General features: G+C 39.1%; 1 protein-coding gene across 12 annotated transcripts in view; it reads left to right on the top strand.

Moving 5' to 3' along the window:
- Positions 1-2667: 2667 nt before the first annotated feature.
- LOC134213002 (thioester-containing protein 1 allele R1-like) overlaps positions 2668-15263 on the top strand; it is a 64280-nt gene continuing 51684 nt past the window's right edge. For all 12 annotated transcript variants that reach the window (XM_062691437.1, XM_062691448.1, XM_062691446.1 and 9 more), the window contains exon 1: positions 2668-3012. In XM_062691437.1, the coding sequence (XP_062547421.1) occupies positions 2936-3012 (77 nt within the window). In that variant the 5' untranslated portion in view covers positions 2668-2935. The remainder of the gene's footprint in view (positions 3013-15263) is intronic.

Here is a 15263-nt window from a genome sequence, read left to right as displayed (position 1 = left end):
GTTGTCTATCTCAATATTTTTCGATACAATTGGCGATTGTTGAGCACCGTCACATGCATGCAAATTAGGCGAAAATATGGATTATTATTATTGGCACTCTCGTCCCCAGCCGGATAGAAATTTCTGGGTAGAGGATATAAGGACCTAGTAGTTTTAATTTAATATGTTATCATTCATTAAGACCTTGGGTCCGATGATTAATTGCGAATAAATAATCAAAATTTGGTAAAGCTATGATCATATAACTTTACCGGGAAGTCGCGATTGGAAAAACATTAAATTGTATAACTCATTAAAGTTGCAAACGGTACTCAGATAATCAGTCAGCCATATAACGGTCCCTCAAAGATACATTGGATGTATGTTTTTGATGAGTTGTATGATGGGGATAATATATTCCATTTAAAAAATATTGCCCTTCGTTTTGCGCCAAAGATTGATGTATTCAAACCAGTTTGTTATCGTTTTTGTCTGAGACTTTATTCAAATTTCACGATTGTTTTGGTTAGTCTACCATCACAATCTATCATCTTAGATACCGCAAGTCTTCTACTGCTACTTCTTCTCCTTGTAACAGTTAATGCACAGTGGCTAACACTATCATTTTTGTGCGTTTACCAAGAGAAGTTTTGCATAATAGTGATATAATAGTGGATTTTTAAAAACTTTTTATTAGCTATGTAGCATAACGATCAATTTAGCTACAAAAATTGGTTGGTAACTTTTTTGCGACAAACTCCATACAAATATTTATGATTTATCGACTATCGTGCAAAAATAATAATTTCAGCCACCGTATAATGACGAACAACGGGAGAGATCGAAACGCCACAAGACTATAGTTTGGCGAATGGAATGATGGGATCCAATGGATCTTTTATTTTTTGGATTATCATGAACATAACCTTAGTTTTTTTTTCAAATTCTTTATTAGAGTGATTTTTTCAGTGCTACAAGGTCATCACTTAAATAATACATAACCTTAAATAGTGATTAGGAATGCTGAGGATCATTGAAGTTCAATCGAAATAGTTGGGTCGATGACAGATATTAATAGACTAATGTATTGAATACTTGCAAACTTTGTATGAGATTTTGGCATTTCCAGTTTTAGGTACAAGGATTTACTTAAATCTTAAAATTCTGTTTCAGTTTATTACAGCACATGTATAAAAAGCTTATATATTGCAGATTTTGTGTATGCTAAAATTTTGTATAGAATTGTAGTTTTTTGTGTGTAATAAATAAGTATTTGCTGTTTTGATTTAAATTGCCTTTGTTACAAACATTTCAAATTATAAGACGTATGAGGCGTATGGTGCTTTGCTGAAAATCTATCGTTTTGATGTTCTATCCGCCCCACTATAGTAAAGCGATCATTCGCATCCAAGAGATGGATTGCTCGGGGATTTTTTATACCGTCATCCGAGGGGCAAATGGATCAATTTTAAACAAAAAATACACTGCCACATATTTACTAATCTGCATAATTAATCTAATGTTTGGTGAGGTAATTTTTTTTTCAAATTTCGAAACAAGACTCAAAAATCACACGGAAAATTGGGAAAACGTCTTCTGCCAGTGAACACGAGTGGAGCATTTTACATACAATTGAAGAAGATCCAATAAACAACATAAAGATGCATTAACGCCTAATGTATAAAACAAAAAATCAGTTAGTCGCGAGCTTCACAGACAAATGTAGGTTCTCCGAATACAAATTGCCCCCGTTTACGGTATGTACGCAACTTTTCCAGTGAACAACAGGAAGCGCCAAGAAGTCAATATATGGGGGATAACCATAACGTAAAAACCCGAACTTCAGACGAACAACGTCAGTTGGTGGTATCTGATGATTGATTATTGAGACCATAGAATTAAGTTTTGTTCATTAAGATGTTTTAGTTTATCACATGAAACATGCTTGATCATATCCTAAGATCTGTTCAGTTTGAGCATGTTCAAGCTTTAAGCACTTTGCCACAAGGATGGCACAGTCGAATTGATTTGTCGGGAAGATAAGCTAAAGCCATTGATTTTTGAAATCAATGGTGGGGGCTTTGTAAAAAAGAAACCTAATAAAGGTCAAAATGATTTTAAGGCTTCTAATTTTTTTTGTTATAAGACAGGCTCACATGAGAATGTCGTTTTATTATCTGTTAAATTACCGGTTCTTCTTCGAAAAGACTGTTTATGTTTTGAGAATATTGTTTGCTTCCGACGAAAGAGAGATTGAAAAGGAAAAAAAGCCGGGTCTCCAAGTATTAGTTTAGTCAGACTCGGCGCAGTATTATTGACCGAAAGTCTCACACCTCTGTAGAGTGGTCATTCCATGCTGTTGTCTGTAAAATACCGAAATATGTTAACTCTTGATCAGCCTATATCTGATCAATTTGCAGAGGAGTGATTTCATGCTCAACTACAAAAGGCGAATAGATATAACTATCTAATCAATTTGAACCGACTTTATCTAGAACCTATAGTTATTACTGTCAATACTAAATCAGCTTATAAACTTTCCAACTCCGGATCTGGATTAAGCTTATCTGTATACCAATTAAACCAACACAAGTGAGAAAAGCACGATGCATTGAGCCGAAGTTGTCGAGTCTCGGGATCCAGCATCAAGGTGTAATAAAATAACAGTGTCGTGTCGTGCAGCGATCAGTTCCTATTGTAGAGCCGCGACCGGTGGATTAGTCGAGTATCAACGATAGAAGCGCGTTTGAATTGGCTGTCCGTTCAGCTTAAGCTAATTTGTGATGTGAATAACAAGTGGTGAGCTAATAAAAATAAACAGTGATAGGTGACCGGTTAGAAGTCGTACCAAGTGATCATTATTATTGGAATTTCCTAGTTTCTGGGAAAATTAAGCCAGTATAATCGTAATTTAGTAACAGTTCTAGCGAGAAACGTTAGAACGAGACACATTGCGATGTCCCAACCGTGGGCGATATCACTATCGGTGTTGTTTTCGGTGCTCATAGCGAGCTGCAGCTGTAATGATAATGGGTTAGTATTCTACCGAGAAAATAATGAGCTGAAAATTTAAACCCCCGAGCTGAACTCGAGCGTATCGTGTCCGGTTAACAGAGCAAAAATCACGTATGGGGTTCCCACGTAGTGCTAGTGAAAATTGATCTTTTGGATATCAATTGGAAAAAAATCGGTGACCTGTGCGATGGCGTTGGACACGTAGGATCAACCGTTGGATAGCGATGACGAAATCTCGACGTGCGACGACCAGCGACGGTGCGTTCATACTTGACAAAGTTGATCTGCCTGTTATGGGCAAAGCATGTTTCCGTGTGCGATCCACATCCTTCGCTTCGTACCAGGTCGAACTGGGGGAAGCAAATATCTACAAACAAAACAGTGCAGAAGACAGAGTCACACACATTGGGCTCGGGCATTGACGGATGCCTACGACAAACAGCGACCAGTCATACTTATTTTGTCTTTTAACCCTTCCGATATAACTTTTGAGTTTTGGTATGAGCATAGTGAGTACAGTTTTCAGTTTACGTCATTTCCAAACGACCCCCTTCCAAAACCCATATTTATTATATTAGTATCATCCAATCCCTTACAACCAGCTTTGGAGAGAGAGAAATGCGCAGTTGGTTTTGCTACTAGATACTGATAAAACATTTGAATCATTTGTTTGCGAAACTGCCTATATCCGTTTTACACGATTCCGGGAAAACAAAAAAAACTGTTTTTGAACAAATTGGCACTGAATATTTCGATTTCTTCGGTACAGTTTTTAGTAAAACTCAACACCCTGGGGCACTTCCAGTGCGAAAACTGTAAGCAGTACTCCATAATTGCTCTTCGAAGTGCGGGCCCATATTTAGTTTTTCAAACAAACGAAATTTTTTTTCATACATTCCTGAACACAAATTTTTTGTTAGTATTTTTTGCCAGAATACGTATTTTTGGACATATGCAGTTTCTCAAACAAACGGTTCATTTACAGACCCCATTCGATTTTGGCAACATTTGATGTTGGCAATTAAGCCATTCGAATTTGGCAACAAAACCATTAAATTTTGGCAAAACAAATTTTAAAAATTCCTTTTTTTTAAATTGTTTATAAATCGTGAATCTCATTATCCGCAGAAAAAAACGGGTTAGACCCCGAAACCAAAGTAAAAAAATCGTAAAAATCGCTTAAAAATTCCAGAAAAAACAGTTTCACAATAAGTGATGAAATGTGAAGTACCATGAGATTCCATTCGATAATCGATAACCAAATGTTTCGTACGTTTTGCCGGTATCAAATGGAATCTGTATCTTTAATAATTTCCTACCATTTCATAATCATGAGGTCAAAGTGGTAGGCTCCAGATTTGCAATCAAGTGGTCAAACAGAATCGATTTTAACTTAATCCAATATAGTAATTGAAGGTTGTTTCCTAATTCTTTGTAATTTTAAAGCACATGTTGCTTCAACTTTACTGATCATGATTCTAGTGGTACCCGATTCGCGACACAGTGACTTAAACTTGATTATTTATATTTGTAATATACAACTAAAACCCCTTTGCTGCATATCCATTTTTGCATTGAAACTCTTATCTAGGCTAGTTTTGCATTTTTCTTGTGATTAATTTTTGATCTTTTGGAATGCCACAGGGCTTCGTCCGCAAAGGGTTAGATCCAAGAAAACGTAAACCAGCTTCGAGTGAGAAATGTGCGACGGTGGATCTCAAAAACAAACTAGTGAAGCGATTGCGAACGCCTATACATATTGCAACCAGCTAATGTATTTGATCGCAACGGACAACTTAAATTACTCAAAAGCTTTCGGTGCACCCACGCATATATTATTCTTTCAAGAGCAACGGTGACTGAACGGCGTTAGTCATGGATTTCCGATTAATTGTAGAACAATATCAATAGTGTATGAAACGAAGAATCTTCCGCTCGTTGAGACACACCTTTTATGGGAATGCTCATTGACCTTGACGAGGAAATTGAAGTTCGTTTGTCGTGACTGTTATTGCAGAGTGCAGCAGATAGATATGCGGCAGTGGCGCATCTTCTTTGTCGTGTGACATGGCATTGGAGAAGGCTATAAACATAGGCTTGAAATTGCTGCTTGTGATAATGTTATGCAACCGAACGGGTTGATTTTAATCTGAAGGTGGGTGCTAAGGAAAGAAAGCGTTTAAGTCACATTTTATTAGAACTGTTTGTTTGGTGTAGCTTTAACTATGACGCATATGAACTCCTCAGCAAGGTGGCAAGGTGTGAATTAATTCGAAGAAACGAAGTGAGAAGTGAGATCATTGCTAAATAAATTTGAATGGACTGCAAAATAGGTTTTGTTACATTGTGCCTGTAGATCTAGATGCAATTTCAAGTGTCTGGAATGTTTGAGCTGGAAGCAAAAGTAATTGATTTGCGATTGTGAAAGAGAATTGTTTAGTGGAATGTTTTCACCTGTCATAAGACGAGTTTATAATATTCCATTCAAATCAAATCCACCACTTTGTAATCTTTACAGAATCGTTTTTCGACATCAACAGTTATTGTTGTCGAAAAGTCGGGTCAACTACGCAAAACTGAGGACTGTTGAGATCGAAATATGTACCTATATGTAACAAATACCTTAGCCGTGCGGTAAGACGCGCGGCTACAAAGCAAGACCATGCTGAGGGTGGCTGGGTTCGATTCCCGGTGCCGGTCAAGGCAATTTTTGGATTGGAAATTATCTCGACTTCCCTGGGCATAAAAGTATCATCGTGCTAGCCTCTTGATATACGTATGCAAAAATGGTAACCTGGCTTAGAAACCTCGCAGTTAATAACTGTGGAAGTGCTTAATGAACACTAAGCTGCGAAGCGGCTCTGTCCCAGTGTGAGGATGTAATGCCAATAAGAAGAAGAAGAAGAACAAATACAAAGTGTATGTGGATTTTGGATTGAATGGATTGGTACTATCTCGTCTTATTCACTTCAACATTAAACAAAACTAAAATTTAACAAAGTGATGATTATTGGTTGAGTAACTAGAGATTTGGCTTGGCAAAATTACATACTGGCTGTGTTCTTGCATCCAATTCATCAAATCCTCAATCCACAGCGTTACAGATACATATTCCGACCTCAATATTTCTCAGTATCTACGACAAATATGGATCATTTGCAGAGATCGAGTTTGGGGGACGCTCTCGAGCTTTTATATGGATCTTCGTACACATGGCGTTACTATATAATTATTCTAACTGAAATGTGGATAAGCAGTACAATGTTGATTTTTTTCTTAATATTTAAGTTTTGCCTTTCTCGTATACAAAGTATACGTAAAGGCTATATGTTGCGTTGCGTTGTAACGGAGTATTTCGTAGGTTGCATACTGATAGTTGTCATGTATATTCTTTACCTTTCTTGCCCCAATTGCTTATGGATTTCCATTTGGGATTCAATGAAAATCCATTTGGGGGTCCAAAATGATAAAACATGAAAGTTATCATTGCCGGCCACGCCCATCTTCTCCGTTACTAGGAAAGGGAGGGAAATGATGATATGACATCTACTTAACGAGCGGCCAGCGACTCACCGACGCCCTCATAGATGTCAAGGAATTGGATGATGGGTAGGGTATGTGGTTTAGGAGTATCATTATAAGCAAATGATAGAACATTTGTGGAAATACGTTGGGAGTGACTTTGCTAAGAAATTTATGTCACTCCTCGGATGGGGCGAAAGTATTAGCCTTGTCCTGGCTAATAGCCTAGGTGTAAGCGCTTTTGCTCGCTCTCTGAAACGAAAAAAGAGCAAAAAGAAATTAAATTCCCCTTCCCCCCTGATATGATAATGATTTTGATCAACAAATGAATTCTAAGTGGATGAATAAATGATCAAACGGCTGCAAACAAGCCTCTATCATTGACACAGGTTTGCATCGCTACAGAAAATATGCTGCTTTTATAATCCATGGTTCCCTTATGAGGTTAACTAATACAGTTTTTATTCCATGGTGGCTGTCATTTAGTTTCATTTAGTTACGCACTATGGCTCCTATTCAATGCAATATACCTATAAGCGTTGTGCAATATAATACAACTAGCGTCACCTAAATCCAGAATTTTGGCTTGACCAATTAAATGAACCTTTCAAATATTAACTAGATGCTTTTTCAGTTCCCGAAACACTGTGCTTTGAAGTTTATCCATATAAATAAAATATCCATAAATATCCCTCGTTTGTTTCGTACATTATTTCCATGGAACAAACAGTATTCGTTCGTACATATTTTTTTTGGTTAGTTTATAAGTATGAATGGAAAAAGGAACGAACTTACCAAAGTAGTTAGTTACACATACTACCAGTACCGTATAGGATCTTCCGCACCGTTTAATAGTTCTTGGTCAACAGTCCGTCCTTCTTGTCGAGGCAAACGTACAACCATCCGGTTCCCTCATACAGCGAATGTTGTCTCATAGGGTATACGCTTTGGAGGTTTCCAGCATATGGCCGGTCTGAGCGACGACGATGTTGATCTCGATGGAGGTTAGCGTGGATAATTCGGTTGCTGGGTGAACACTTTCTTGGGTAGCACTAGTCAACAAATTATTGCGCGTCGTTCTCCATTTTGTGGTTTTAAGTCAGACAAGACAATTATCAGACAACAAACTTTACGCAATAACGAATAATCCAGTGATTTTTTATCCACAACACTGAAGCTCGTTTATTCGGATTCTTCAAGTGCACCTTATTCACATAAATGCGAGGACCGCATCGTTTGGAGCACATTTACGTACCACCATATTGGCCTTTGGAAAACTTTTTGCACTATATTATATAGCTTGTGTATGTTCCTATACGTCCGGATCTTCGATTGAGGAATTGCATTTATTCTTGAGATGATACTTATTAAAATAAAATCACTTATTTCAGTTTTCATAAAAATGACAAAACACGACCGGAAAATTTTACAGGTGTGCTCGCGGCCACAGATTGCTTCGATCCTTCCGTGTCATATACGTAAAGGCTATATGTTAGCTCCAAAACCAAACTTTTTATAGAAGGCTTGGAGACCCATAGTGTTGTATACCAATCAACTCAGCTCGACGAATTGAGGTGATGTCTGTGTGTGTGCGTGTGTGTGTGTGCGTGTGTGTGTGTGTGCGCACCAATCGAGCAAAAAGTCTAGCTCACTTTTTTTGTAGTTCTTCGCAGGTAGCATTCGACGCAAAATCCTGTCCCATTGTTTCCTATTTAAAATTGGTCAGATTGGACTATGGGATCGAAAGTTATGGCCAAAATACAAATTTATACAAAAACATCACGTAAAAAATGTCACTCATTTTTCGGACACTTCTGCTCACCTGATTTGCTCACATTAAATTGCATTCGACGCAGAATGCCTTATTGTTTCCTATTGAAAATTGGTCAGATCGGACCATGGGTTTAGAAGTTATGGTCAAAATACTATTTATTGTGAAAAGGAGTGCAAAAAATCTAGCTCACTTTTTTAGCACTTGGATTTCATTTATTCGCTCGCAACGGATTGCATTCGTCGCAGAATCTTGTCCCATTGTTTCCTATAGAAACTTGGCCGGATCGTACAATTGGATCAGAAGTTATGGCTAAAACATTAATTTTAAAACTACAAAACAAAATTCCATTTTTTGCACTTATGCTCATCCGGTTTGTTTGCAACAAGCTGCGTTCGGTGAGAAATTATGTTATGCTTATAAACAAATATGAAAAATAAGACCAATCCACATATTGGTGTTATTTAAGATTTTTCCAAACCTTTTGAACGAACGAGAAAGGCACCATCACCGCTAGGTGGATTAATCTGGGTTTTTTAATTAATATTAAGTTCAACTCTACTTATATGGATTAAAAATTCAAATTATTTTAAGTTTGAAGGCAAAATAATAAATCAATATAATCGCTATGAATTAAGATTTGGGTTGTAAAAGCCGTTTTGTATGACAATCTACGCCTGGCTTTATAAATTAGTTCCATTAGTGTACTGCGTGAGTTGGAACCGTGCAGCTTCATGTGCTGCACAGCCCACTTCGTTAAAAATAAAAATGAATAGATAAAGCAATTATGTATCTGTTCAATGCTACTATTAACAACATTATGTTAAATGTGAAGATACGCATACTACTCCCTAGCCCCAACTACCCACTACCGCCCGAATATGAAACCGTGAAACTTACACAATAACTTCTTGCAACCAAAAATATGATCAGCAGCATGGAAAAGTATGTTGAACATCATGTATATATTTACACCGTCAACCAACGAACTTGAACATGAACTTCAAGGATAATGCTGAATAGAGTTCCAGATATTTTAGGAAGATTTTCCCTAGTCTTGTGCCTTTGATCAAAAGATACGCATCACAGAAAAGATGCACATGGAGACATTGTGGAACAGCGTGTGGCCTCGAAAGTTCAGTAACGGTCTTATCATTTTTTTGACGATCTGGAACGGATTCTTTAAAAAATATTGTATTTGAAGTTTTTCTTTATTCCGAGAAGCCCATGCAGTTATAAATAACAAATCAAGAGAGCTTTCGATATCAACATTTAAATTTCTCTACAATGGATTGTACGGCACGATTAGCTTGCAACAAGTTGCATTTGACTGAGAATCTTTTCCCATTGTTTCCTATTGAAAATTTGCCAGATCGGGCTATGTGATCAAAAGCTATGGTCAGAACACCAAAATCTAACTCATTTGTTTAGTAAGTCTAATGCACGAGAAAGAAACAAGCGTCGCTAGAGGACGCATAAAACATCAGATATCAATTTAAGAGGTATGTCGAATGTATAGCGCCAAAATGTGTCTATAAAATTGTTCATCAGGATATTGCTTTAAATGCGTAGTCTGTGGCGTGAGAGGCAAAATATCATTTAAATGATATTTTGTAAAATGACACGTAAATTTTGTCGAGAATTTTCTTTCTAGCCTCGGATTTTTTGCTTAGAGCTATACATCTACTTTTGAACAAAAATAGAGCAGTTCGTCAAAAAATATGTCAAAAAGAAGTGAATTAGGCTTCTATAAAAAGTTTTTCACCGATTAAACGAATGGCATGTAGATGCTATTTACAACACTGGCCGCACTCGTACTACCAACGTACTTGGCTGACTGTGTTGAAGACTCGTTGCAATCGCTTTACAAAAATCATCCACGCCAGAATGGTTTTTTTTTTCAAAAACGATCCGTGCCCTCCTAGACTGTGCTAAGCCGTTCAGGAAATTGACCAAAATTCTAAATTCGGCCCATTCCATAATTGATCCCATTAGACAACAATAGCTCTTAAAATCGCTTGATAACTCCTGCTGAGAAGGCCGTCACTTTGTTTGCTTACACAGCGTTGAGCAGAACATCGTCAGTCCACATGAAGCAATTGTTAACGAGCATACTCCAAACGACTTGTCGGACGAGCTGGAGATCTCAGTTGGCGAATTGACGGCCTATATTATCAAATCATCGAAAAACTTGAAGGCCCCAGGCTTCAACGGCATTCTCAATCTTGAACCCAAACACACCTCCGCGGATCTTTAATCAGTGCCTACGTCTCAGCTACTTCCCATCGTCCTGGAAGTCAGCCAAAGTCCCCATCCCCATCCGAAAGCTTGGGAAGGATGCATCCCCTCCTAAAAGTTATCGTCCCTTCAGTCTTTTCTCAGGACTATCCAAGCTATACGGAAAACCGATTCTTGATATCTGAATCTGCCGACAATCTCAACATCTTGCTCGAGGAACAGTTTGGTTTCCGATGTGGTCGATCAACCGTTCACCAACTGACCCGAGTTACCATCGTCCTCCGACGGAACAAGTTTCTCTCAAAAACCTCCGCCATGTCCTTACTCGTTGTCCAGGAGGCGTTCAACAATGTATGGCACGATGGCTTGGTGTACAAACTACAACGCTACAATAATAATCACACGACCAACACTTCAATAGACAGGATCATTAATCTCGAGCGCTGATGAAGATCCAAACCCCCGGATCGAAAAGTTGGTAATGATTTGAAACATATTTATTTGACTGTTAGCAACTAATCCAGTCGAAATACCCAAAAAATACCTGGTGAAAATCATCAACAATTACCTGTCGCCAAGGACATTCCGGGTCTCCATCAGCGAATGACAATGTGCACAACATCGTCGCAGGAGTCCCCCAGGGCAGTATCCTCGGGCATCTGCTTTTCAACCCTTTCACCTCCGTCAGGCCAAACCTCCAGAAGGCGGCATTCTATCTCTGTTCTCCTTCATCGTCTACCAAGGTAGAGTGATCAGAGCGCTTGGGGTAAAACTCCAAGGAGGCCAAGATGGCCTGGTAGAGTACGTCGTCACCAGCTGGAAGATCTGTATTAATGCGGCGAAGTGGCTATGTTCCGCATGAAGACTGTAAAATCATCCTCAATGGCACGACTGTGGAATGGGCCAATTAGGCCGACTACCTTGGCTTGACCCTCAATAGCAAGCTTATTTTTCGCGAACAGGTTAACAAGACGGCGACGAAGTGTTACGTTAAATTAACGCTTAGTTGAAGCTACTGTACCCTTTGATCAACTGTTTGCAGACCTTGGAAAATGCGTTCAAAAACAAACGAATGCTTCGTTTTAGCCCATAGTGAAGTTTTAATATCGGTGCACCGATTGATGTTTGCTCGAGGACGTGCTGATACCTCTGCGGCACTTCAGAATTAGGGGACACGAAAGTCTCACTATGACTAGCAGAATTGTCGGGGGTTGATGCAAGTTAAGGCAAGTGGTGCCATTCTGTTGCAGGACGGAGTGACCATCACACTGATCGCGGACTACCTGCGCTATGACGACGACGACGAACTGTCAACTGGGCTATCTCCTGCAAGGTACCTGTACGTAGCTATTGGCAGTTCAAGGCTCGGGTAGGTGAGTGTTAGGCACGTGTGACGTGCCTAATGTTCCACGCCCGAAATGATGCACAGGAGGTGTGAGATACCTCTGCGGCTCCTCATAATCAGTGGACATTAAGTCTTGCTATGCCTGGTAGGAGTGTCGAAGGTTGATGCTTCTGCGGCATCTCAAAAATAGGAGACATGAAAGGGTCTTCCTCGTAGCTGAAGTAGGAGCAGCATAGGAGTCACCAGCTTAGGGTCGCCTCCGACTTGGTAGACAAGTGGCAACAGATGACGGATGATTACCACACTGATTGAGGACCAACTGGGTCGTTAGATACCAACTCGGAGTACCCCCTGCAAGGCACCTGGTCCTCTACTTGTTGGTGGTCTCGCGGCTAAGGAGGGTGAGTGTTGGGGCACATGTGGTGCAAGTATGTCTTTGTGCACATGGTGCATGGGGAGTACCAGGAGAGTTGAGGCGCATACGTACACTTGTGTACGTCTAGTAGGAGGCGCTATGCCTAATAGTTTTTTTATTCCTTTCTTTATTCGGTAGGCACTCTTGTGTTACTTAACCGCAGCCAGAATCCACACAGAATCTATTTTTAGATTTATCCATTATTCATTGTTGTTGTCGATGCTTGTTCATCTCACTGTGAGTCCATTGTGTCAATTTGTCCGTGTTGTCAGTCGTCATTAGGCAGTCTTAACGGTAAGGACGCTCTCCAATACGCCACCGCATAGGCTGCGCATCCGGCGACTGTTGAGGGTTTGGTGGAGGGGCTGGGAATCGAACCCATGACCATTTGCTTGTAAGGCGAACGTGTTGCCAACTACGCTACGGGACCCCCGCTAATAGTTATCCCCCGAAGAATTGCTTAATTGAGGGCCGGGGGAATCACTGGAGAGTAATGAGTTGGCTTAAGTGGGTCGGGAGTGATGATCTCAAAGTAGAGGATGCTTTCTTCGTTCATCGGCAGTGTTTCAGATGCGAGTGAGTGTTGTGAAAATACAAAACCATATTAGCGAGAAAGAGCTAGCCTGCGTTGTATACCTCTCTTTTACATTTTCATTCCAACAGAAATCCTTGAAACTGCTCGCTCATGGAGCTACCTTCCCCGAGAGTATATCTGGTGCTGAAGCATCGGGCCCCATCTTCATTGCTTCATTCATCAAAGCCCTGGCAGAGGAAGAATAGCAACAGTCCACGATAGCTTCGCTTTGGAGCACTAGACCCGTTTGTGAACCAATCCGAAGCAAGGAAGCCTATTTTACCATTTAGATAGCCAGTTTCCAATCACGCAAGATAGGGTCTGAATCATTTGACAAACCGAGAAGAATAGCGTAATTTGTTGACAATATTACGAAATTCAACATTAACTTACATTATAACACTTAATAAATTATGTTGCCATAAAAGCATGCTCTCTATGTTGCAATGTGAATTGGGGTCGCATTCTACGAGGAATAGTTTTTACGCATATTTTGGGATTTACACGGTTTTAAGAAGTATTTTGGGATTCACACTGAATACCACGGAAAACAGATTTCCGTTTCAGTTCTTCTAAAATTGGCAAAACGTTCGACAGAGAAAAAGAAAGCAAAGAAAATGTATCCATGTAAACAAATGGGGTTGAGGATTAACTCCCGGATCACTGGCGGGTCTGCAGCCAGTTTTCACAGTTAATATTTTAACGATCTTCACACTCAACAAAGCGGCCCTGTAGTGTTTAAATCCCGACCAGACAGTGTTATTCATATGTTCTAGTCCTGGGGGAAAGTGTTGAGGATTAAGATCAAAAGCTTGATTTGAACTCAAGAAATAAATGTGAAAAAATCGTAACGTGTACATTGAACACTGAGAGGAAATTTGCAGGTTTCAAGCAAAATATCTTCGAAATTGGATTCAATCGAGTTCGCAGCTCTCAGGTCATAATGCTTTGACCCGGGGAAAATTCATGATGTTTTGTGCTAATGTAGTGGCTTACACGGAAGAACGTGTAGTTCGAAACAATTATTTCTATTTTTCGTTCGAGCACGTGCGGAAGGATTCAATTCCTCTATAATGTTGTTTTTTATTGTGCACCGTCAATAATACTACACGGGACGAATCTCAAAGCTGCTGATGCACTGTCGAACACCGATGCGAAGAATTCAGCCAACTACGAGCATTTTTCAGTACATGTCCTTGCAGTTCGTTGATCCAAATGCATAACCGAAGGTAATTCAGTATCCTTCCGTTTTGAGTAGGGGAGAACAGTCCAAAATGCACCCCTTAGCTTTGTCGATGTGTTCACCAATATAAACAAGAATATCGAGCCATTTCAACTTGTAGATGCAAAATTTTCAAAACTATTTAAACAACAAGGTTTTTATGACTTTCTAACACATTTAAAATAAGTTTCAAAAATGGGCCTCGCGCAAATCGCCCGAATAGTGATGTAAAATAACTTAATTACATGTAAAATAATGGTGAACGCATGGTTGTTTGTTTTGTCTGTTTGTTTGTTTGGATAGGACGACAAACTTACGGGTGAGGAGGTGAAAGTTCCACAAATCGTTTAATTTAAGTGATAATGAATGATTTTTGCTATTTTTCCCAATGCAGCGCTATAAAAAATAACAAATATTGATTTGTAATGGTAATATTTGTTCATAAATGCTCTTAAAAAGATTATATGAATTATTTTATGAGTGAGGCCATCTTGCCCTGTGGGTGCTTTATACACGTTCTCCCCTAAACCATTTTTTTGCGTAGCGGTGATAGAGCTGGTTGGTCAACGTGATAAATAATTTGGGCACTTTTGTGCATACAGTGGGCGCATGGCTTACAAAAAAACAGGGCAGTGTAAAAAAATCCGTGTAAAAATCTTATACAATTGTTTTGCAAATTGCATCATTCGGCAAGAAATCATAAAACTTTTTCACACGGATTTTCGAATTTGGAATAGAAAGCTTTTTTTATGCGGAACGCATTCCCCGTGTGAAAGAAGAATCGGTTCCCAACAAACAACGACAAGCTACAAATAAGCATCTAGGTTGAATTATTGTTTATTTGTGATCTTTGTAGCTGAATAAAATGGATGCTGAATAATTTGCTAGACAGATTTCATTTCAGCATTTAATCTAACTAATATTCGACATGGCCTATTTATTTGTTTATTACCTTTATTTGAAGTCGAACTTACGTTTTCGTTTTATCACATTTCAGCACATTGGGGAAGTTTAACAATGTACTGAACTAATGATTTTTAAAGTTCTCTGTTCGACTATGATGTGATGCTCTGAAAGGGTGGTCGAATTGAGTTTGAATAGTAAGTTAATAAGCAGGCATTAGACATCCTTCTTAACCTTTGTCCTTCTTAACCATTGGATTTCAAATTTATCTGATCTATC

This window comes from Armigeres subalbatus, chromosome 2 (genome assembly GCF_024139115.2).
Source record: "Armigeres subalbatus isolate Guangzhou_Male chromosome 2, GZ_Asu_2, whole genome shotgun sequence".
Taxonomy (NCBI): domain Eukaryota; kingdom Metazoa; phylum Arthropoda; class Insecta; order Diptera; family Culicidae; genus Armigeres; species Armigeres subalbatus.
Note: the sequence above shows the minus strand (reverse complement) of the source record. Positions and strands in the feature narration are given on the sequence as shown.